This window comes from Scomber scombrus, chromosome 12 (genome assembly GCF_963691925.1).
Source record: "Scomber scombrus chromosome 12, fScoSco1.1, whole genome shotgun sequence".
NCBI lineage: Eukaryota > Metazoa > Chordata > Actinopteri > Scombriformes > Scombridae > Scomber > Scomber scombrus.
In genome coordinates this window covers 21,040,666-21,064,000 of record NC_084981.1, presented here as the reverse complement: position 1 = coordinate 21,064,000, position 23,335 = coordinate 21,040,666, and the positions used below count along the sequence as shown (strand labels likewise).

The 23,335-nt window shown below is 39.7% G+C and overlaps 1 protein-coding gene across 1 annotated transcript in view; it reads right to left on the bottom strand.

Annotated features, from left to right (window-relative positions):
- Window positions 1-333: 333 nt before the first annotated feature.
- camkmt (calmodulin-lysine N-methyltransferase) overlaps window positions 334-23,335 on the bottom strand; it is a 107,993-nt gene continuing 84,991 nt past the window's right edge. The window contains exons 7-11 of the mRNA XM_062431054.1: window positions 22,936-23,002; window positions 20,188-20,262; window positions 10,742-10,805; window positions 8,348-8,479; window positions 334-432 (exon numbers count right to left, since the gene is read on the bottom strand). Coding sequence (XP_062287038.1) covers window positions 334-432; window positions 8,348-8,479; window positions 10,742-10,805; window positions 20,188-20,262; window positions 22,936-23,002 — 437 coding nt within the window. The remainder of the gene's footprint in view (window positions 433-8,347; window positions 8,480-10,741; window positions 10,806-20,187; window positions 20,263-22,935; window positions 23,003-23,335) is intronic.

Below are 23,335 nucleotides of genomic sequence, written 5' to 3'. Positions count from 1 at the left end.
ATGACTAGTTATTTGGCATATGGCAGATGGTTAAAACATATTAGGTCAGAATATATCCGCTTCTCCTTTTTCTTTGTCCTCAGCTACAGTAAAAGGTCACACTTCCAGCTACAAAACATGCACGTCTAAATACTCTCCATAGGTCCGCACCGTTGTCTAAAAACCTTCAACGTGACCTGACTGTATTCTAATACTGCTATTTCTTTGCAATTCTTCCTCCTCCCTTAGATCACAGGTGGATCATACAGGCTGTAGCATTATTCCATTTCATTTCAAACATCCTAAAGCATGTGGAGTGGTACTGTGTAGAGCTGAGGGCCCACTTGTTTTGGTTTAATGAGTGAGGCTGACAGGTTGAGGTCCTTTGGTCAATGTGAGGAGGAGAGGATAGTGGATGTTTTCGTCGTATGCTTCCTTTCCCTCTCTCACCATCTGAAAAGCACACAACATGAAAAGTATTAACAACAAAGACTAAAAAATATTATCGTGAGAATTAAGCCAACAGATTCAAACACTGACCACATAATTGGAACATCACATCACGTCACCCCCCCCCCCCCATCCCCTCAATTCCTAATAAATTAAAGACAAAACTGACCCAAATACATACATATTCTAACCTTAGTTTAGCTAATATTATTGTTCCTCTCTGTGTACTTCTGAACCCTTTCAAGAAAATCATACACCTAACATGAAAAATTAGATATGTGTAATTATAAAGTGCAGCTCACAAGCAGCTAATTGTGAAAATGGGCTGCTCACCAAAACCTGCATGCATTTATTAAAAATCTACAAAACTAAATAGGAAAACTAATAATGACAGAAAAAAAGCTTACATTTATAACTTAACTTCTCATCTGACACTTGTGTTAAGTAGGTTAGAGTGAAATATTACAGCTTCCTTTTAAGGTGCTGGCACAAAGGACCACAATCACATACCAAATTCGTACGTATATTTGTGCACAATGATACCAATAACTTGTTGGGTACATTCAAGATTTTACTGTCTTGGTATACCACATGGCATTACTACGATTTGTGCATACCTCTGCACACACAAGCACTCTCACACAGCTTTGTGGGGTGCCCATGTGGTGCCCACTCAGTGGCCTTTTAAGCGGACTTGGCAGTTTGGGCATGCACCAACTAATCAGCTCGCTCAGTGTCTGGCCAAATGATCAGAGACTTATGAAAGTGAGTTTAGTGGGTCTGCTCATGTGAGTGTGTGTGTGATTGTCTGTGTGTCTACATGTGTATGAGGAAACAGGGATAGGGGAGCACTGTGTGAAAAGGTTTCTTCAAAACAAACAGAAACTCAGACTGACCCCGAATTCACACCCCGTCAGCAGCATGTAAGTGCTACGCAGGTGACCGTCCGTACCACCCAAACCCACCAATTCAAACACTGGCTGTATGCTGCTTTCCCAAAGCAAACTAAGCTTTTCTGTGATGCCCTGTGAAACCAAGTTGTATGCTGCAGTTGGTTTTATTCTATTCCATTTTCCCTGCATCTAGAGAAATATATAGCATGTGAGTCATTTTAATGTTATGTACAACACAACTGAACAACATACAACATACTTAAAGATATGATTTTGTTAACTTCAACCCAATATCATGAAGTGAAATCATGAAACTGTGGTGTCATTCATTTTTAAAAGGAGTAATTTCACTCCTTAAAGTGATTAGGAATTGTCTTTAAACTTCTGCTCTGAGTTAAGCCCTGTAGGTCTCTCTCTGTATTCAGGATACATTAACTATAATGAGTTGACAGGACAATTGTGCGTACAGTTATAAATGCATGTGATATGCTGTATAGTATGTGTCTGTACATGTGTAGTCATGGTGGAGCACAAAAGGGTAATAAGACTATGGGAATTTGAAATAATTGGAGTATTTGAAGCGCAATGTAGGTGAGTGTTAGGACATGTTCAGACTGACATTAGAACTGCTTTAAAAAACGCAGCCCCTTCATTCATTTCGATAAGGCCACTGTGGGGCCCCCAACACAGAGGACTCTAAAAGCACAAGTACAGAAAAAGTTGAATCTGACTGAACTTTTGCTGTAATGTAAAGTGATGCCATTGGCAATGCAGTGTTGGTAAATCAGACACATGCAAGTGGACATTCCTGATACAGTGCAACATTAATTACTTTATTTGACTTTTTATCTTGCGATCATCAGATGGAGAATTAAATGATTGTTGTTGCTGGCTGAATGCAGAAATTTCCTAAAAGTTTTTTTTTTATACATACAGTTGTTGTAGTTATGGGTTGTTGGGTATGTCAGAAGTATACATGTTTAAAACCTGAGAAAAGGGGGTCTTGAACATTTGTTTTAGGTGTAGTCCACAATATGACAACACCCACAAAACAGGAAGTTTGTGTGGTTTAAATGGATACCTTTGAGGTGCATCTACACATTCTCCGTTGATACACCTCACTGCCATCTCACACACACAAACACACACCTTTTCCCACACCTTGTCCTAAGAAAGCGTGAGCCTCACCACCACTCTTCACTCAGCCCCTGTCTACTTTCTCTCCTTTTTGTTGAATATGAAAAAAACGCTTGTGTATGCCTCTCCCTTCTGCCCTCCCCTTCTCTGCCGGTGCCCTTCATGTGTGTTATCTTCCTGTGGCCATCCCTCCAGGCACCGGCCGGTGGTTGAACCTGTGACCCCCAGAGAGAGAGAGAGAGAGCAGACGGCCCAGGGGGTTGTTGGGCGTGGAGGGGCAGCTGCCTGCCCCCTTTGCTAAGCCTGCTATGGGGACCACAGCCAGTATTCACATTCAAATTCTACCAGGCGGAAGGAGCAAGGAAGCGATAGATGGAGGGATGGAGGAATAAAGAGAGGGAGGGAGAGAGAGAGGGGGGGCCTTAACGCGGTGAGGGCTGAGAGCTCGTAGAGGTGAAAAGTTTAACAAGCAAAGCTGTTCCTCCTGATCGCAGGCTGCCTAATCAGCTTCATGGGTGGCTGGCTAAATCGGCTCTCAACCCGACCCCCCACCCCACCGCCCCCACAATCTTTTCTTTTTTTTTCCTTTCCAAGGTGCAAGTCATTTATTTTATTGCCACTTTAGGCCCAGCTTCTGTCTCCCTCTCTTATGCTCTAATTTTGTCTCTGTATGTCTCGGCTTTTTTTTTGCCTCCATCGTTTATTCGTGCCCTGCTTGTTCACACCAGAGAGAAAGTGAACAAGGTGGAAAAAGAGAGGGAGAGAAGGGGGCTCTGAGACAAGGGAGGAACGGATGAACCGGATGTCTGGGGTCTCTCTCGGCAGGATTAGGAAACAGAGAATGAGGGATTGGGTGGATGGAGAGATGAGTAGAGGAAGGGATAGAAGGACAGGCTTGAATAAATAGAGAAGTGGGTCGTGATGTAGGAAATGGGAAGATAGAGGGGAGCTGAGGGAGGGAGAGTGGAGAAGGGTGAAGGAAGATATGTCAGAGGAAGAGGGGAGGGAGGGGAGGTACCCAGGCAGCTGAGATGGGGAGAGAAAATGAATGAAGGAGGGAGACAGAAAGAAGGAGGCAGGGAAGAGAGTGTGAGTGCATGGACACAGTGGGGATACTATTCATGCATGTGGGAGAGACAGGGGATGTACACATGTGTGCACACACTCTCTTGCATGTGTGTGTGCGCGCATGTGTGTGTCTGTATCTGCGTTTGAGAGAAATTAAAATTCATGACTCTCTCTTCACAACCATTTGAGTAACAAGATTAAGATGGCGGGTTAGAAAATAGCGCTGGCATTATCAGGCTGCTTGCAGTCCCTCCAGCTGCTTGCCTCTCTATTCCACAACAGTGGGGATAAGAGGATAACACGCTAGCCCTGTCTGCCTGTCCCAGCACACGCCTTACACACACACACTCACACACACACACACACACACACACACTGACTTCTTAGACACACTACCCGCTGCACATCGGGCCTGCTTGCCTGCTGTCAGCAGTCCCTTGAGTGTGTTAGTGTCAGTGGGTGAAAGTGTGTGTATGTTTGGAAAACCAAGTAGCGAGCTGGGGGTCTAGAGATGGTTTGTAAGGAATTGCTAGAAATACTCCCTGCTCTCTTTTTCACACACACACACACACACACACACACACACACACACACACACACACACACACACACACACACACACACACACACACACACACACACACACACACACACACACACACACACACACACACACACACACACACACACACAGCAAACATTAAACCATCAGTATATTCCAAACGGGAATCAAATTTGAGACAAATCTGGCACAGCGAGGAATGCCATGTCGTTTGTTTAACGACATCCATGCCAGATGGAGGAGCTTGTATGTCGCTATGGGAGGATGAAAAAAATGGCGTGACACCATGGTTGGGAGATAATTTCATATAGTCAATTATCAACATTGAATGTTATCGTATCATGATATATATATACTGTATATTCTGTGTTGTTGGTTTACAAAGCTGTTATCTGTATTAATGACTCTAAGAAAACTGTAAAGTAACAAAATGAGGGTTTTGTTTTACACATTTGTAGAGTTTCTGTCTCTTTGTCAGTGAGACCTGCCAGACAAAATACTGCTAGGTTGAATCACTGCATCAATAAAAAAATAAAATAATGTGAGCTTGCAAATTTCAGTGTCAAGACAACCTCTAATTTTCCTTCGTATGCTGTGTTTTGTCCTGCACCTGTAACCAACTGGAGGTGGATGTGCACAGTATACAAATTCAATTTTTGCATATATTTTCCTTTTTGTGACAGAAATGTGAAATATGCATATTGTGATATTGTGATAGTGATTTCAACCATGCTGGCTCATTGAAACCCATGTCACAGCTGTTCTACAACTACAATGTGCAGTGGCCCAATGTTAAACTAAAACCTATGTCTCTCCTCTATCAGTGCCTGAGATATTACAGTTATTTGTTAATTTTTGTGACTTTAGTGACATGTTTAACTCCCTCCCCACCCCCAAAAAAGACATACAAAATCGATTAATGACATTTTCCTATGAAAATGAAAAAAAAAAAAAGAACTAAAACAAAAAAAAAGATAGATCTTGAAAAAAAACTGAGGTAATCAAAGTTAAAGTTAATTTAGTGGTTTATACATACACATTACACATAGAGACATTTTAGCCCCTTCTCAGTATTATTATCATTTTATTAAATCTAGGCTGTTTGGTGCCAGTTTCTCCTAAAAAAAAGAAAATCCATAGTGTGCGCTCCACCGCAGGTTCTGATCTGCATTTTGTTTTGTGTCCTGGTCCTCCTGCCGAAAGTAAATAAATATAGCTAAAGAAAGCTAATCTGTAGTGCAAATGAGTGGCAGCTGCTCATTTGGGTGTGTGTGTGTGTGTGTGTGTGTGTGTGTGTGTGTGTGTGCCCATGGTGGTAATGTATGTTTCGGTGTGATATCATCATGTGTTGTGTGTGTTTGTGTGTAATGTCTAGCCAATATGCTGTCTGAGTGATGTCTGGTCTGTGTAGGATTGTGATATAGCTTGTTTCTTAGCTGTGTGCACAGTGTGTGTGTGTTTAAAATGGTCAGTCAGGCACACACATATACACACACACACACACACACACACACACACACACACACACACACACACACAGAGGGGTTGTTCAGAGTGTTCATCAGAAGATAAGCAGAGGAGACTTAATCACCTTCAGATGTGAGGGGGGCACTTCAACTTGTCCTCATATCCACACGCGGCACCTGACCCCACTGTGTATATGTATGTGTGTGACACAGATAGAAGTGTGCATTTCAAGACTGAGCTGACTGCTCTGACAGTCCCCTTGCATGCCAAACAAAAGAAAAAACAGCATAATTTAAGGATGATTCCTTAAAAAAAAAAAAAAATCCCACATCAATTTTAGTCTGAATTTCACTGTTCACATTGTAGACACACTGATGTCAAGCAACTCTCATTGCTAAAGCAGGTCTGAGTGGCAATTTTACCAAGTGGTTGAGGTGCTGAACCATTAGGATTAATAAATAACTGTATTCTGAGGCCTTGAGGCCCAATCAATTCTCCCTGAAGCTTTTTCAAACAAAGTTTTATTTCTTTTAAATTTAAGGCAATGGCAGCATCCATTTTAATCCCACTGAGGCTACTTCTTTCTTTCAGTCCCTCTAAATGTCTCTCTTTCTTTCATTTCTTCCTTCTCCGTTTCTCAGTTGTTACTCTTTTCGAGAATTTAGTGTCCTTTATCTATAATGACTTCAGCTCTTCTGCTGCTGCCTTCTGCTCTCTCTATATTTTTTTTTCTCCTTTTACCTGACATGTCCGTAAATAAAGAATTGGCACAATTGCTTCTAAATTTTAAATTAAAGTAGAAACTAAAAAGCATATTACATTTTAATTTGTCCTCAGTTCACTGGGTTTAGGTAATAAACTTTTTTAAATTTTAATATGTACATGTAATGGGCACCTGGGGGCTAACAACAAAAAACAGGATGCCCAGAATGACAAACATGGCCAGAAACATTTTTGGGAAAGATCAGGGGTTCTTGTCCTCTGTCCCATGTGTTATCAGGTTTAGTCTATTAAAACACTTGGTAAGATTATGGTCAGGCTGGTCTGTGTCCTGTATCATGTCCTGTATCATGTTTTGACGCAGAATCAGTTTTTCAATATTTTACCAGGACCATGATCATCCTATAATGTTAATCAAGTTTGTTTAGTTTGCCTTAAAATAATTGTAAAAACATTAATCACAGTTCACTTGCCAGAGGTTAATATTGTAGGGAAAAAATATGTTCAATATAAATATAATTATATCCATATAATCTGGGTGGAATTAGCTTTTAATAAAAAAAAAAAACGTGTTTGTTGATGCACTCATGTAGTCATTTTTAGAAGACAGGGTTGATTCATACTAGTAACTGATACTGCTAAACTTTCACTGCCTGGCCATGTGGCACAGTGTGAGCGTGAGCCTGTGTTACACCTGTCTTGAGTTAGCCTCCTCCGTAAATGTGTGCTCACCGTAAATGTAGTTTAAAAGGGTCCAGAGTAACTTAAACAAAGTTTAAGTGATTGCTTTACTATACTTAATGATGGACAAACAATAGAGAAAAAGAGAGAGTGAGAGAGAGAAAGAGAGAGAGAGATAGGGGGGGGGGATTTTCCTCACTGAGGTACAACCCACTTTGACAGACACTTTAATGGCCAGTCTGTCCAATTGTCCCACCAGTGTACATGAACGTGTGTGTACCAATTTAAGCCCACTCCTCGCTGTCCTGTTCTTCTGTAGCTGTGTGTGTAATGGAGTTAACAGCTGGACACCACTTCTTTTAACACTGCCTACTTATGTGCTTTCTGTCGCTCCTTTTCTCTTTTTCACTCTCCCTCTCTCTCTCTTTCTCTCTCTATCACAGTGCCATGTTAAAGCAGCTTGGTTTGGTTCTGGTTTCTCTAACAATGTGTCGTCAAACAACAGGTTAATATGCTAGTCTTTACTAAAGCATGGTGCACATTATGAGATCAGGTTTGTTGCCGGATTCTTTATTAGGCAGCAACAGATTCTACATTTTTCCTAGAAAACGATTGAGCTACGCCAAATGTGTTTTCATCCTGGTCAACTTATCAGTCAGGAAAGCAGACTATTTCAAGTGCATTTCAATACAATGCTCACATTCATATGTGTGTATGTACATTGAAAGTTTGATTGTATTGCATTGTATGTAAAATGGTCATTGTAAAAGTTCAGCTGAAGCAAATCAACCAAATGCAGTTTTGCACAGAACATTGATTTTGTCCCCTGGTTATTACAGTTTAGTCACATTAGAAAGGAAAAGCTTAATGTACAGTCTGGAGAGGAATATTTAGAAAAACCAACCAACTCTGTCATGAAGCATACGGCATGTCAAGTATTGTATTAAGATGGACTTAGAAGAGACCTAGAAAATTTCACCCCTATTAGTCTGTGAAAGCAGTGCAAACTCATTTTTTACTAATGTTGCCTTGGCTTAAACTTTGGAAGAGTCATCATAGAAAAAGTTGATTGGCTGATAGAGCAAATAACGTTTAGACATTTATCTGGTGCCGTTTTATTTATAGATACGGCCACACTTTCTTTTTAATGTGAAACTCATATCAGTTACATGAACAAGTAACATCCTAAATTCATGTTGGGAAAGTGAACAATAATATATATTACTGATTGTTGTGCTTTGCTTACTTACTTGAATGGCATCAGTTTGGATAATGTAGTCATCTCTCTTACCAAAACATCAACATGCATTTTTTAAAAACAGTATACAGTGTTTTGGGGGACATGCTGACTGCCTGAGTGTTTTTTTATTTGTTTTGACACGCTTCATACCTTTAAGTGCACATCCCAGACCAGAGCATCATACTGCTGGTGTTGAGAGACGCAGAGTCCAACCTGCTGGGCCAGTTGACAAAACAGTCCCAGAGTTTCACCTCGAAGTGGGGCAAACACCAACGCCATGCCCTGGATAGAAAACAAAAGAAGGTTGAGTAAAGTACTTTTGGATTTGAATAATGAATATAGTGCACAGTATATTTATGGGGTACTTCACACATTTTTCATAACGTTCATTGTTTAGCTTTACACACACAAAGACACAGACACACAGAGTGAGCTGCCAGTATGCCTCTCTATTAGATGATAAAGGAGAAAAAAAATTAAACCCCCACTAATCCAATCAACCCTGGAAATGTTAACACACGCGTGTAGGTATGAGTTTGTCTACTCAAGTATGTGACGTGTATGCATGTGTGTGTAAGAAAGACAAAGAGCGAGAGAAAAAGTGTGTTTGTGGGTGCGCGTGCATTGCAGACGTCCTGCAAATACTAAGAGGATTACAAACAGGTTCAAAGTTTCTTTGAAATCCTTCAGCTTTTAGTTTTATTTCATGTTGATCATGTTATTATTGTTTTAATTAAATAGAGCAAAGAGGGATGAGCACAAACACACACATGTAGCAGACACACAAAATGAAACTCACTCTGACACAACACAGGCTAAGTGAACACAAAGGCACTGAAAACAGCAGGATCACTCCATTTGACAGATGATTTTTCATCTGAATATCCAGTTGTATTATTCTGAACCCCTGCACCCCCCATAAAAAAGCAGCTAAAGCAAACAAACAGACAAAATTCCTCCCAGCACTAATCAGCTGATTAAGGGGATCCAGCCCACCGGATGGACCACCTTTGTCAGAAACAACAAATTAGTGCCATTAGATGGGAGAATTAATTGCTTTGTTAATTGTTTAATCATCTTAGCAAATTATTAAATATTTGGCAAAGCTTGTTGTGGCAGCGACAGTCTGATGGCCGACACTCAAATCATATTAGCCCCCGAATTATCTCCGCTGGATTAAAGAGAGAGAGACATGAAGAGAGACTTAACACACATGTACAACAATGGCCAGATGTCACATCTGCCATTCAACTGCAGCAGCTTCTGCATTCAACTGCAACTGAGACATATTGTAGCTGTTAGTGCGCATGTCAACGTCTAAAACATGTGTCCCTGCTGACAACAACCTAAAAATAATATTAGCATTATCCTCTAGCCTTTCTAGTTACCTGCTGCTTTCAACACAGGTAATAAAGAAACTACATTTTAAAGATCCATATAACAAAAAGCATATTTCCTGGTATCCAGCCATGGGGATAGTTTTGGTTTTATGTGCCTTCATCCAATACAATGTAAGTGAATGGAAATTCAATTTCAAAAATATCTCAGAAACAATGTCCCCGTTAGGTTGGATTATCCACTTAACATGTAGTCAGCAGTTTTCCTATTTCTTAGAAAGAAAGTAGAAAGTAGTGCTAGTGAAAACCAGCAAGATCTGTGGATTGTTCAGAGAAATGGGGACACTGCTTCAGCAAAGAGATTTTTTTCAGAGACTGGTATCTCTACACCTGGGGACATAAAACCAAAATTGTCTGCATTGCTACATACCCCTGACGGTAAGTGACGAAATATCTTTTTATGTCATTTTGGTGAATTCATCCTTTAATTATGCTTTGAACTGAAAACCACCTTTTTGACCAACATGACTCTAGTTTGCCATTTAGAAAATATTTTGAACAAGATCCATGATGGGATACTTGAAGATGTATTTTCCACCATTTTCTCTCAGCCAAATTTCCTCCTGTATTTCTCCTCCCTGTACATTTTTTCTTTCATCATTCCCTCATTCCTCTGTCATCTCTTCCTCCCTCTGTCCTCTCCTCCCTCCCTATCTCCTTCCCTTCAGTGCCGTTTTCACCTCCTCTTCATAAACAGACATCCACTATACCAGCCTGGCCTCCATACTTAAAACGCACCCCGCTTCCCTCAGATGAATAGAAATCTCAACCCTATCTCTTCCAGCCTTTTGCTTTTTTCCCCCATTTGCTTTGGCTGTCACAGCGTGGGGTCTTATCGCGAGGCCAAAAGGGAGAAGTTGCCTCGGATTTATGATTAAGGGAAGGCAAGAGAGAGAGACGGAGAGATCAGAGCGATGCATTCAAGTTGCTCATAATAAGCATTAAAGCATTACATGATATTAATCCTGTCAGACTATTAATGTGTATGGGGTTTTGGGTGAGGCCTAATTATGATTGAGAAGAGTGGGAGGTGATTCAGAGGAAGGGGATAAGCAGAGATATATACAGTAGACACACAGAGGCAAACACACACACACACGCACACGCACACGCACACACACACACACACAAACACGCACACACTTACGTTTGGGTGCAGTAATCTCCTTATAGCATCAACCAGGCTGGCTCTGTACTGGTCGAGAAACAAACTGAGAGGGAGAGGAAGAGTCAGGTTAGAATGCATTCTTACGATAGCAGCTCCAGATAAAGCAGCAGGCTATTTATTTTCTTTTGTTTACAAATAAATCCACCACCAGGAAGAAGGGGGAAAACAATTTGCATGAGTAAGATGCCCTCCTTTTTGTTTACGTCTGAGTTTCCATGTGTATTCACCTCAGCCTGTTGTTGAGGCACTGAGAGGAATGCAGATACCATCGCCTACAGTAGACACACGTGTGTGAACACACACACACACACACATACACTTTTTTACTAAGACACTTCAAAGAGATGGAAAAGCACCTTGAATTTGTGGAATTAATACCTGGAGTGTACGATTTGAGGTTAATATGAAGATATGAGAACAAAAACAAACAAAAGGAGAAAAAATAATCTAACAATAAGCATTAACAAATAAAATGAACTGGTTTTTATTGTGCATTTAATTTCACTGTACTGTTACATTTATGTTTATTTGTCTATTTTGTCTATGTGGTTTAGAGCATTTGTCCTGTACATGCACATTTGTTCATATATACAGCTTCCCACACAATATGACAACATTTACATAATGCAGGTACCATACGTCATACCACCGCTGTGTGATGAAAAGTAAGTCACAACTTAATAATTACTTTAATGCACTGATAGCAAATTATCAGGGTGATGCTGAGAGGACTGCACATGTTTGAGGACATATACTGTACGTTTGTATCTGCGTGTGTCTAGCCTGTTAGTATGTGTACTTGTTTGAGTAACTGTGTGTGAGAGTATGTCACATTTTGTCAATTTTCTTAATGGCAACAATGTTCTGCATACAAGCCAAATTGGATTCTTAACAAATTCCCGCACGACAGACCATATATTTACCCTCCACACTTTAATTGATAACGAAAAGAAATGCCTGTTACATTGATTTCAAACCTTCAATTCCATCTGGCACGGGGGCCTCTTCTATAGGCTAACTGAAAATGGCACTGGGGGTAAAACATATGATTTGATTAAGGACATATAAACAATATTAAAGCAAATTTGCTTTTAAGATTGAAGACAAGTAAACAGCCTTCTTCTCCCAGGGCTGCCGGCCCTGGAGTGGGGCACAGGTGTAATCTCAGTCCAATTCTCTTCAATCTATATATCAATGATTTAGTGAACCTAATAGAGCATTCCACAGCACCTGGCCCCAACCTGAATGACACAGAGATCAGGGGTTGTATTTATGAAGCTATTACGAAGAATTGCTCCTTCTAAGAAAATGCTTAGAATTATGACAGAAAGTTAAGACCAGATCCTGTTATTCACGAAGCATCTTAGCCCATAAGAGAACTCCTGAGGTGAAAAACTGTTAGGACCACGAACAAGGACTTTTAAGAGGCTCAAGAGTTTCTTATGTAGAAGAGAACATTTCAGAAAGACCAAGAGGTAGGAGAAATATATTCTCCAAACTCTGACAGTGAGTTAATGAAATGCAACAGATTGGTTGAGGTTGATTATTGATTAGAGATGTGTTTGCATCTCTGACCCAACACAATAACGCTATAACGCCATGAAATAGACCACAACACTAAGATATATGGTAACTGGAAAAAATTTGGAATTTATTAGCAGCTGGAAAAAAGGATATTAATGCTAACCAACGATGCTACTTATATAGACTTTTTCCCTTGTTGATATAAAATAGATTAAATACTAAACTGGCCAACATAGTAAATAAATGGAAGAACATAAATATAACAACTATCAGCATGTTAATAGACTACTGCACAAGTAGGCCTGTGTTTTCAAAAATTTCATCAGCTACTCTTAAAGTATGGCTTACAATTTATTCAACAGAGATGTTCATTACATAAAATAGTATTTATAATTCCATCATGTCTTAATAGAGGCTAAATTTTATGATTAGGCCTACTGATTTCACTGTCCTTCTATGGCCATCTTCACTAAGGGTGCCCTTTTCTTTTTTTAAAGTTATTTGTTGTTGTTTTGCTTTTTTTTAAATCAACCAACCTTTAGAAAAAAATTAGTCACGCCTGGCAATGGGATCAAACACACCTCCTCACTAAGGTAAACGTTTCTGTCTGTTTCTTGTTCAGAGTTTATCTGAGAATTTTCTTAAATCACTCCATGGCTAGGTCTCCTTGCTATACTTTTTTTGGTTAGAAGCTCTCTGCGAGTATTCCGATAATGTTTGTGAATACAGCCCCAAGTTTCTCCTGTATGCAGACGACTTAGTGTTGCTAAAGGAGGTTTGCAGCAGCACCTAATATCCAGCAGAAAATCTTGTCACCTGACAGTAAACACATCACAAAGCAAAGACACTGATCTTTCAGAAGCAATCCAAAAATCAGGTCAACACACAAGACTTCTATTTGGACACCAGTAAATTAAAATATACACAAAATTACACATACATTGGCCTCAACATCACATACAGTACACAGGAAGCTTTAACATGGCTGTGAAAGATATAAGAGACTTATCTTTAAAATCTATATTACAATTATTTTTTCAAGAATAAATTATTCTCTATGGCAGTGAATTTGGGGAATAAAACTAAATAATGAATTTGACAAAGGAGCCAAAATATGAGTTTTGTTCTGTGCTGCATGTCCAAAGAAAGACACCAAATGAATGTGCAGAGCAGGACTGGGGGCAATACCCCCTCACATTAAAAATGCAAAAAAGATTGATTACAAGTTACCCTTAGACATGCCATCACACAACTTTAATTTGCCAAGAGCTGCAGCCAGAGAGGAGTCCCTTCAGCCAGCCCGTCCAGAGGCTGTCGGACATCAACATCAACTCAATTAGACCAGGCCAAATTATAAACAATCAAAAAGAAAAATATATTGCATACTGGGAAGAAACAACCAAAACACTGAGTAAATTACAAAGTTATTTGGCACTCAAAAGAGAATATACACTAGCAAATTACCTGAACACCATAATTACACTTAGAAAAGTCTTGAGTACATTGAACAGCCTAGCCATGGGAAATGGTCGCCACAGACAGAGCAGGGTGCCAGAGGAGTAGAGACTCTGTTCCCAATGTGACAGAGCTACACTTTCTCACCTCAGCACAACAGTTATTCTATTTTATGTGAGTGTATGCAAGTGTATGTTTTAGCAGAGTGAATGGGAACAGTTTTCTTTTATGAGAGACAGCTAATTACGTTTTATGTGAACATGCAATGACATGGCATTCATTCATGTCCGAAGTATCAAACAAGACAGAACTATTTCCCAAATATGACCAAAATATATCCTGACTTTGAATCCTTATTTACAGGAATAACATGTGAAATGATTGCATAAAAAAATTCATCTCATGTCATCATCTCATATACCTGCCAAGTACATTGATTTACAATAACTTGATGAATAAATTGTTATTTATCTACATCAAAACAAGACCAACTTATAATTTAACTGTGATAATAATCACAATTATTATAGTTGTTTTTATTTGTTTTTTAAAATATTTTCGCTTCTATAAAAATTACAAAATTGCACACAAATACACACACACACACACACACACACACACACACACACACACACACACACACACACACACACACACACACACACACACACACACACACACACACACACACACACACACACACACACACACACACACAGCAACTTTAACTTACTATGCTATTTTATTTAGTTTATTTCATTGATCCTTGATGCTGTGGCAATATTGTTGTGACATTCACACACAAACCAACAGGCTTAAAACCACAGGCTAATATCAACTCCAATCAATCTATCCCAACTAACACCTGTCTCGCCTGGCAGATGGTTTGTTACACAGAACCAGCTGAGCAGTCGTCCTTGGAAACTGTTTGGAAAAGGGCAGGCGCTTTCTAAAAATACTTGGCAGGTGATTGGATGAGCTGTCTGTCTATCACCGTCTATCACCATCTTACCTTGTGAGGCATGTTCCCATGAAGATTGTCACAAGATCATACGAGAATCTTCATGTGATGCTGATTGGTCAGCATCGCGAATCCAGCTGCCTTACAAGGTAAGTCTCTATATCCGCAATGATAAATTTCAATCCATTATGTAAGTAAGTAGTGCACTCTGTGTGTGTGTGTGTGTGTGTGTGTGTGTGTGTGTGTGTGTGTGTACCTATTATCACAGATGAGATTGGAGTAATTTGACTAAAATGCAACAATACAGTACAGATTTGACATAATCCTGTACATCCCTCCAACTGGCCAGCGGAGTGGCAATCTGGACGTAACTTTCCAATCACAGCCTCTGACCTTTCCACATCCAAAATCCTCTGATCCCAGTGAGGAAGGAGAGCTGCGCATTACAGCCTGTCCTCTCTATATTTGCGCCTCTTTGTCTACCATGTATTTACCAGTTGAAAACTGTTGAGTTACCTCTTAAAAACTGTGTGACAGCCAGTATTTCTATCCTCAGAATACATATAAGAAATTTTGATTAAGTCTTACCACTACCAGCTCTTAACGAAACCAGGACGTGTGTACGTATGAGTGAAGTTTATTATTCTTCTAAGTTTAGACAGAAGTGTGAAGTTTATTTGACTTGAAAGGTGAGAGGTTTGTGTTTGGTTTATTTTGCCACAGATATCAGTTCACGGGAAAAGTGACTAGAAAGGAAAACAAGGAAGTGAGCTAGTTGGGTGGAGGTGACAGCTGTAACACACATACACATGCACACTCTCTGAGGTCAGAGGAAGGACAACGTGTCATTAAGAGGGTCACAGACAAAAAAAGAGCCACACTGATGAAATAACTACAGCTAAAATATTGTGACAGGTACAGCATGTTTCATAAAGTGAGCCTTCAGGAAAAATGACAGCAGTCAGTGAACTCACATGTAAGTCTCATTCAGATCAGATAAGTGACTTAAAATTCATGGCTACGTCAGCGTAACATGGACTCACAAATTTAGTGGTCTTCCTCTTTAAGGTCACCTCTGAATCCCCAGAGTGTCAGAGTCCTATTGTCTCACGCTGACCCCTCCCACCCAGGACAACTAAGCTAACGCTACAGACCAAACTGACTGAAGGTCAAGGTGCACAACATGGGCGTGTGTATGCGTTGCTGCTATATTCGTCTGCTTACACACGTATGTATGTTAACATTCAGGATGTTGTCGGTGCTGCAAAGGATGAGACTGGAAACATATGACATCATCAGCTAAGCTTTAGTTCCCTTAGGGGAAATTTAAGGGTTAAGATGCAAGGGTACATATCTATACTGCTTGCATTACTAGAAAACCAGTATAATACTGGGTTTTGTGATAGATTTAAGCAGCTATGGTGGTTATTAATGGTTCAATCTAGTATAACATATAGCTCTTACTAGGTGTTTGTGTATAAAAAGTCCATGTGTGAACATACAGAGGATGCTAATGACAGACATACTCTATACTGCCCTACAAAGTCAAACTGCAGTAATTGCAGTTTTGGTCAAAATTGTGTTGTGACTGAAATGTACCTTTTAAATGTCTTCTTTATCTTGTGATGAACTGTCTAAGTTCAGTCTTACTCTAATCTTAGAGGAAAACACTATGTAAAAATTGCTACAAAAACCAACCAAGATCCAAAGCAAACAGCAGTAAGTGTAGTTTCTCTGAGTTTCAAGACAATCCAAGGAAGGGAATCCCCCCCTTCTCTCTTTCATATGTATTTCAGGGTTTACAGGTAAAGGATAGTACAACCATAACAGATGTTGAATTGCACACTATATAGCCAAATCATCATTTCTATAACTTCAACTTGCAATCTATACAGGATTACAACCATTTTAACATGTATTAACTTGATATTTGTACGTATGTATATGTGTGTGTGTGTGGGTGTGTGTATATATATGTATATCATTTATATTAAGAAAGGAACTTGATTATCTTCTATGACAGCTTGTATCTAATTTTAAAAAATAGGTTCACATACATTGTACAACTAAAATAAATATATGAATATATATCTAAATAGGTTAACCCTCACAAAGCAATAATTGAGGGTTGCTTGAATTTTTCTTAATTACTTGTCTATTTCAACCTTTTAAAAAGGTACAATGTGTAAGATTGCAATAATTTTAGTTCAAAATGTTCAACAATTGAGTAAAAATATCAACAGATTATGAAGAAATAACAGTTTTAATGTTATGTCAAAGACGTCTATGTATTTTGTTGCAAAGATATCTAGTGAAGTTAGGATGCTAGTTAGTTAGTCCCACCCCGTCTGCCCCATACTGTTGCATAATACCACTTTGTGCCTGAGAGGTGATAGTGAGTCACTGTAGTGTTCAGTCTGCTCTCAGTCCACCATAAGAGGAAAAAGAAGTTGCGCTACCCTGAGCAGCAATGGTGGAGATAAGCCAGGCTCAAAGTTGCTGTACTTTTCACTTAAAGCAGTGAGCTTTATGCTATATTCAGTGAGTGATAATGGTGGTGGGGTGATGGATATTTATTTGGATCACAGGGCCTATTCATAAATATTTCACCTTTAAACATGCAATTTTTGGGGGTCACAGGTCAAATAACTTGTCTTGATTTTTTTGCCATTTTAAGCCAAAATTACTCAATGAATACATATTTAATAAGGACATAACCACTGTTCTACCTACATTATTGTTACACATTTGGCTGGACTCTCAAAAACTTTGAAGACATTTTTCTCAGTTTCATTGTTATCGTAGTTACTGGGGTTTGCCTTTGTAGGGCAGTATAGTACAAACAGAGAAAAATGCACACACATGCACAAATTCAAAATTCACATTCACACACATAAACAGGGCTTTATCTCAGTGCCCACACATGGACAGCTTTTGGAAAAAACACACATGCCAAAATCCAAGCCAAGGATTCTCTGCCACCCACATGCCCACTGCAGGAATCCCTCTCTCTCTCGCTCTCTCACACACACACACACACACACACACACACACACACACACACACACACACACACACACACACACACACACACACACACACACACACACACACACACACACACACACACACACACACACACACACACACACACACACACACACAAATACAAACACACAGATATGAGGTGCCCTACAACACCACACTTTCTCCATTACTGTGTGTCTTTATCTCTGTTGAATACTGTGTCATTAATTGCATGTTTCTATAATTTGTAAGACCAAAAAAGACATAATAATTGTAATCCTTCTGTCTTTCTCCTTCATTTCTTCAATTTCTCTTTCAGTCTCTCTTCCCCTCCTCTGTCTTTCTATTATCTCTTACAGCTCCACTACTCTGCACCTTTGTTTTGTTTGTTCCATGATGGGAATTGTGTCTTGACCTCTATTTGCTTAGACAGGTTAAACTGGCATAGCAAGACATTTCAAGAGTAAGATTTAATATCACCCACTCTGTAAAATGACTGTAAGCAGCAGTGGTAGGGAATTTGTATTTTCTTGTGACAAACTGGTATGACTGCTATGCTATCTATGAAGCATACTGGTGACATCTTTTTTTCACCAAGGGGTATTCAGCAGAAGACATTCAGTTTTGACAGCTGACATCTTGACATTCAGTTTGTCAAAAGTTTACACATTTTTCTCATTCAAATGAATGGGAAGGTGTGTCTTCCAACTTTTGACTGGTACTGTAAATGTAGTATCATTTTAATCAACAGCCATTGTGCCTGGCTAGCAGTATAGGTGGCCTTGATATTATCTAGAGACTATGTCTAGCAGAATATTAGCCCATACTTTAGAGCTTGAATTCTATTTTTCACATCACACAGAGAGGCAACTCATAATGTCTTATGTGAGTGGTGCAATTTCATCACGTTAAAAAGTTGGTAAAGCAGTGATGAATATTAAATGTGTATTTTAACAGCAGTTAAATAACATCTAAAATGGCAAAATTCACTCCAAGCTTTGATCATTCTGATCTTGCATAACCCTGTCTTTAAGGAAAGGCAGGATATCCAGTGAAGTTAGCACATAATGGACTACTGATGCACAATGGTACGCGTAATTCTTTCCCTATCCTTGCTTACTTCTCTCTCCTCCTCTTTTGTCCTCTCAGTGGTGGTTCCGTTGCTACCAGTAGGAGCTATAATTAATCGGTGTGAAAGCCACGTTGTTGACCTTTTCACAGGTGATCATCACAATGACGCGCCCGTTAATCGGTCAGCCATCACTCTTCAACCACCATCACTGCAATTATCACACAATCACTCACTTACATGCAGGCGCAGAAAAGCCGGCATCACAGAAAAACATCTTACAGCACACACACAAGACTAAAGCAGGAATCTCTTCTGAGAGAAATGGGAAATCTGAAGAACCTGCTATATCTAAAATTCACATGCAATTTACACTGTTCTCATGCTATCTTCTTCTGCCTATCGCACACATGTACATATACACTACACGCTGTAAAATATCCTCTATTAGCTGCCTGATCGCTTTCTCTCTCTGGGTTTTGTACCTCACTATTACATGTAATGACCATGACATTACAATAATGATAACGGCATTTGCTAATGTTGTACTTAGCACACACGCACACGCTCAAGCAGACAGATACGCACACACTGTACACAGGCTGTTTTTGTTCACGGTGTTTGTGAAGCTGGAAAGTAGTACAAGTACTTGTGCTTCAACCAACAGCATGTCAGTCTTCCCAGTGTGTACATGTGTGTGTGGGTGTGCAGGTGTGTGCATCTCAGGGTGAATCTCATCCACTGGTGGCACTGCAGAGTTTTGGACTACCACCAGAAAGATGATGGAGGCTTCCTCTGAGTCCTCTCACTCCACCATCGTTCAACAAAATCACCAGTCAAGGTGAGAGTCATCTAATGCTTGTCCTGGATCTTGTTGAGGCCAAATGAATGTCCAGGGTGCCCAAAAAAAAATCATAATGTGTTTTAACTCACACAGGACATTTGAGGGATAAAAAAGATTTAATTCTTGATTGGCCAGAAGATCTACATTTCAATGACAGATGGGCTAATTGTTATGTTTATGTTGCTCTATCTCTCCATTTCAATCTCCATTTCTACTCCTCCCTCCATCCGCCCTCAACTCTTTCTTTATCTTACTGTGTCTCTTTCCTTGTCAAGGCGCAATTATTTGCAATTTGCCTAAGTCATCCATTTGCTGGGACACCAAGCATGAAAACGAGGCAATTTGGTGTAAAATGGAGGCAGGCAGGCATCTGAGCATATGTATGTGTGTATGTCTGAGAGTGTGTGCATGTGTGGGCAAGGTCCGTGTGCTAGTGGGGGGCCATGCAAGAACTGTCACACAAAAGTGATAATTAATGCCTTGAACGCACACACAGAGATAAAGGTATTGTGTGTGCGTGTGTGTGTGTGTGTGTGTGAACCTACCAGTCTGCACACATGACGATGTCAAAGTGACCCTCGAGTGCTGAAATGTCCGACTCACAGTCCCACCTCACCACCCTGTAACACACACATAAAACAAAGATCAAAGTTTAGTATTTGCAGCGCTGGCGACAGTAGAAGGCCAGTGTTCATGAAACTGCACAGAGAGCAAAAGCAGTTTGTCTGTCGTTTGTCCTTCACTGCTTCTATTCACTCTTCTCAACACTTTGAGCTTCTTTCTCCCTCGCACCTCTCTCTCTCTCTCTGTCCCCCACTGTTTTTATGCTTCAGTAGAGATTTGGAGAAAACATCGGGAGGGAAGACATGTCATTTGTAAGGTAAAGAGAGAGAGCTTCTGACATGACACTTGACATTTATACCATGTGAACACACACACACACACACACACACACACACACACACACACACACACACACACACACACACACACACACATACACATACACATACACATACACATACACATACACATACACATACACACACTAAAGCACACACACACACACACACACACACACACAACCTCCATACACACATCTCACTGTTCAATATTTCCATTGTCCTCTCTCTCCTGATGTGTCTCTTCAAGCACAAGTTCAAATTTAAATGAGCCTTTATTACACATACATATATACATACATAAGTACAATTCCAAAAATATTGCCAACACAGATTCTACCAAGATTACAATGTATGTATAATTATTTTGAATGTAAGAAAAAGACAACAAGTAGAATGCACATCACTACACCTACAAAATATATGTTATGTGATAGGATAAGGTATCTTGGTAACGGTGAAAACCTTGGAAGACAAGAGATAAAATAGTAAAAATAATCATTCATTTTTCTGTTGGTTTTCCCTCAGGCTGGGACATATTTTTCTGTTTTTCCTGGCAATTTCAGTTTTTCCCCTCAAGTAAATATTACATTTTGGTGGAGAGTGAGTTACAATTCTTGCCATTTGACCAGGAAGTGTTGCTCTTGTTGTCAGCAGAACTGACTTGTTATTTGAATTCCCCAATTTGTCTGTGTAAACCAGTTTAGTTTGAGTTTTTGTGGTCAATGTCCTGTTGTTGCTGTAATTTTTTTCTTTTCTTTAGCAATAATGTGGTTGGTGCAGGTTGTGTGAAGGCTGTGCTGATGCCATGCACTGTTAGAGTAGCTGAGCTTCCTCCTCCTCTCTTTTTCCACACCATTTTCCCCTCTCCCTATCTCTCTCTATCAGACTGTCAGGCAGATTGGACGATTATTAATTAGGCATTATTAACACTCAGTAAACAAAACATTAGGCCCTGCTAGAAACACAATCTCGATTCGCGGCAGGAGGTCCCAACACGCACACACATACAGTACACATACAAGTGCACACACCATCACGCGACATGCCCCTCCCTCCCCCTCCCCTTGTCCAATCGCATCGTGCCCTTCGCCCTCTCTTGCGGTGCGGCAATGACAGCAGGCATAATCTGAAAAGAAAACAATCAAAGTAATGTAGCCTAATTATACGTTTACTTTTTCACTCCATCTTCCACTCGTGTAAATATGCACAGGAGGGAGGAACATAGAGACAGAGAGAAAGAGAGAGAGAGAGAGAGAGAGAGAGAGAGAGAGAGAGAGAGAGAGAGAGAGAGAGAGAGAGAGAGAGAGAGAGAGAGAGAGAGAGAGAGAGAGAGAGAGAGAGTGAGTGAGAGAGAGAGAGAGTGAGTGAGAGAGAGAGAGTGAAGAGGTAGGGGAGCGAAACAGTCAGTCAATGGCAAAATGCCTTTTTTGAGACAGGGACAACAATTAACTATGTTTTAGCTGTCCTTGCATATGAAGTGTGTGTGTGTGTGTGTGTGTGTGTGTGTGTGTGTGTGTGTGTGTGTGTGTGTGTGTGTGTGTGTGCTAACGAAAGTTCTTGATGGTTTCTGGATGAGAACTCCCTATCAAAGGGAATCAGTTTGCTTGGATGGCTGTGCGCACACACGCAGACACACATTATTCTACTTTGAAGAATGGGTGTTACAGTATGTAGCTAACAAGGTTTGTTTTGTTTTTACATTAATTTTTCAAATAAAAAAAAGTTGATAAATTGATTCAAGATAAAAAATCTGATTTAATTGTCTTTTAATTAAGAGAATTATACAAGGAGTTCTCCGTCTAATGATGGGCCACAACCATCACTCATAAAATATGATTATTTGACAATGGTACTTAATAATAATTAATAATTATTAGGTTTAGGTGTCTAAATTGGGAAACGGTGAGTGTATTTCTCTTACCTATTGTGTTGCTTTGTGTCCTTACTAACCATGCACTTATTTCTCTTGTAGTTCTTATGTTTGCTAATGTTTCATGTCATGAACTACAGTACTTCAATCCTGAATGCATCTTCCAAAAATGTACTTGATTAAAAAGAGAGGGTTAGTTAGTTGTTGTGCCTGTGGTGAGTATGACTGGGCTACAGCCATGGTTAGGATTTTACATTCCCACTGTGGACAATCCAAACCATAAATGTACGAGTTCAAGGAACTTTGGATAAAAACATCTGCTACACAACATATGTTGTGTTTGCTTGTCCTGCAGCACAACATGATGTGGGCTTCAAACAAAGACAGCACTTTGCAGAAACGTTTGAGGCACTTCCAGCTGAAAATGTTAATACAACAAGAAGTCCTGCATTGATAAAAACCCCAGAATAAAGGTCATGTACATATCTTTCCATGTATAACTAAAAAAGTGGTCTCACCTGGTAGATACATGCGTCGACCCAAACTTTCCAGCTTGCCTGTTTCTCTCAATAAGCCCTCGTACATCTGACGTGCTGCAGTCAAGGATCCATTATAAACACTCACAAAACATAACCAACTGTGGAAAAATGTATAAAGATACGAAGAGATATTATATGAATTTAACTTTTCACTTACAGCCACAGATGTTCAGGTAAACAAACACTTATACAAGATGTTGTAAAATATGCATTGAACCCTTGAAGTCCATATATTTTTTCTTATTCAAATCATCTTTTTTTCTAAAGAAAATTTACTGCCAAATAGATTCTTTGGGTGAATAATAGCATGTTTGAAAAATGAAACGTTGATCTTTAGATACTCATCAGGTTATTAAAACTGCTAACCACCCCATTAAAA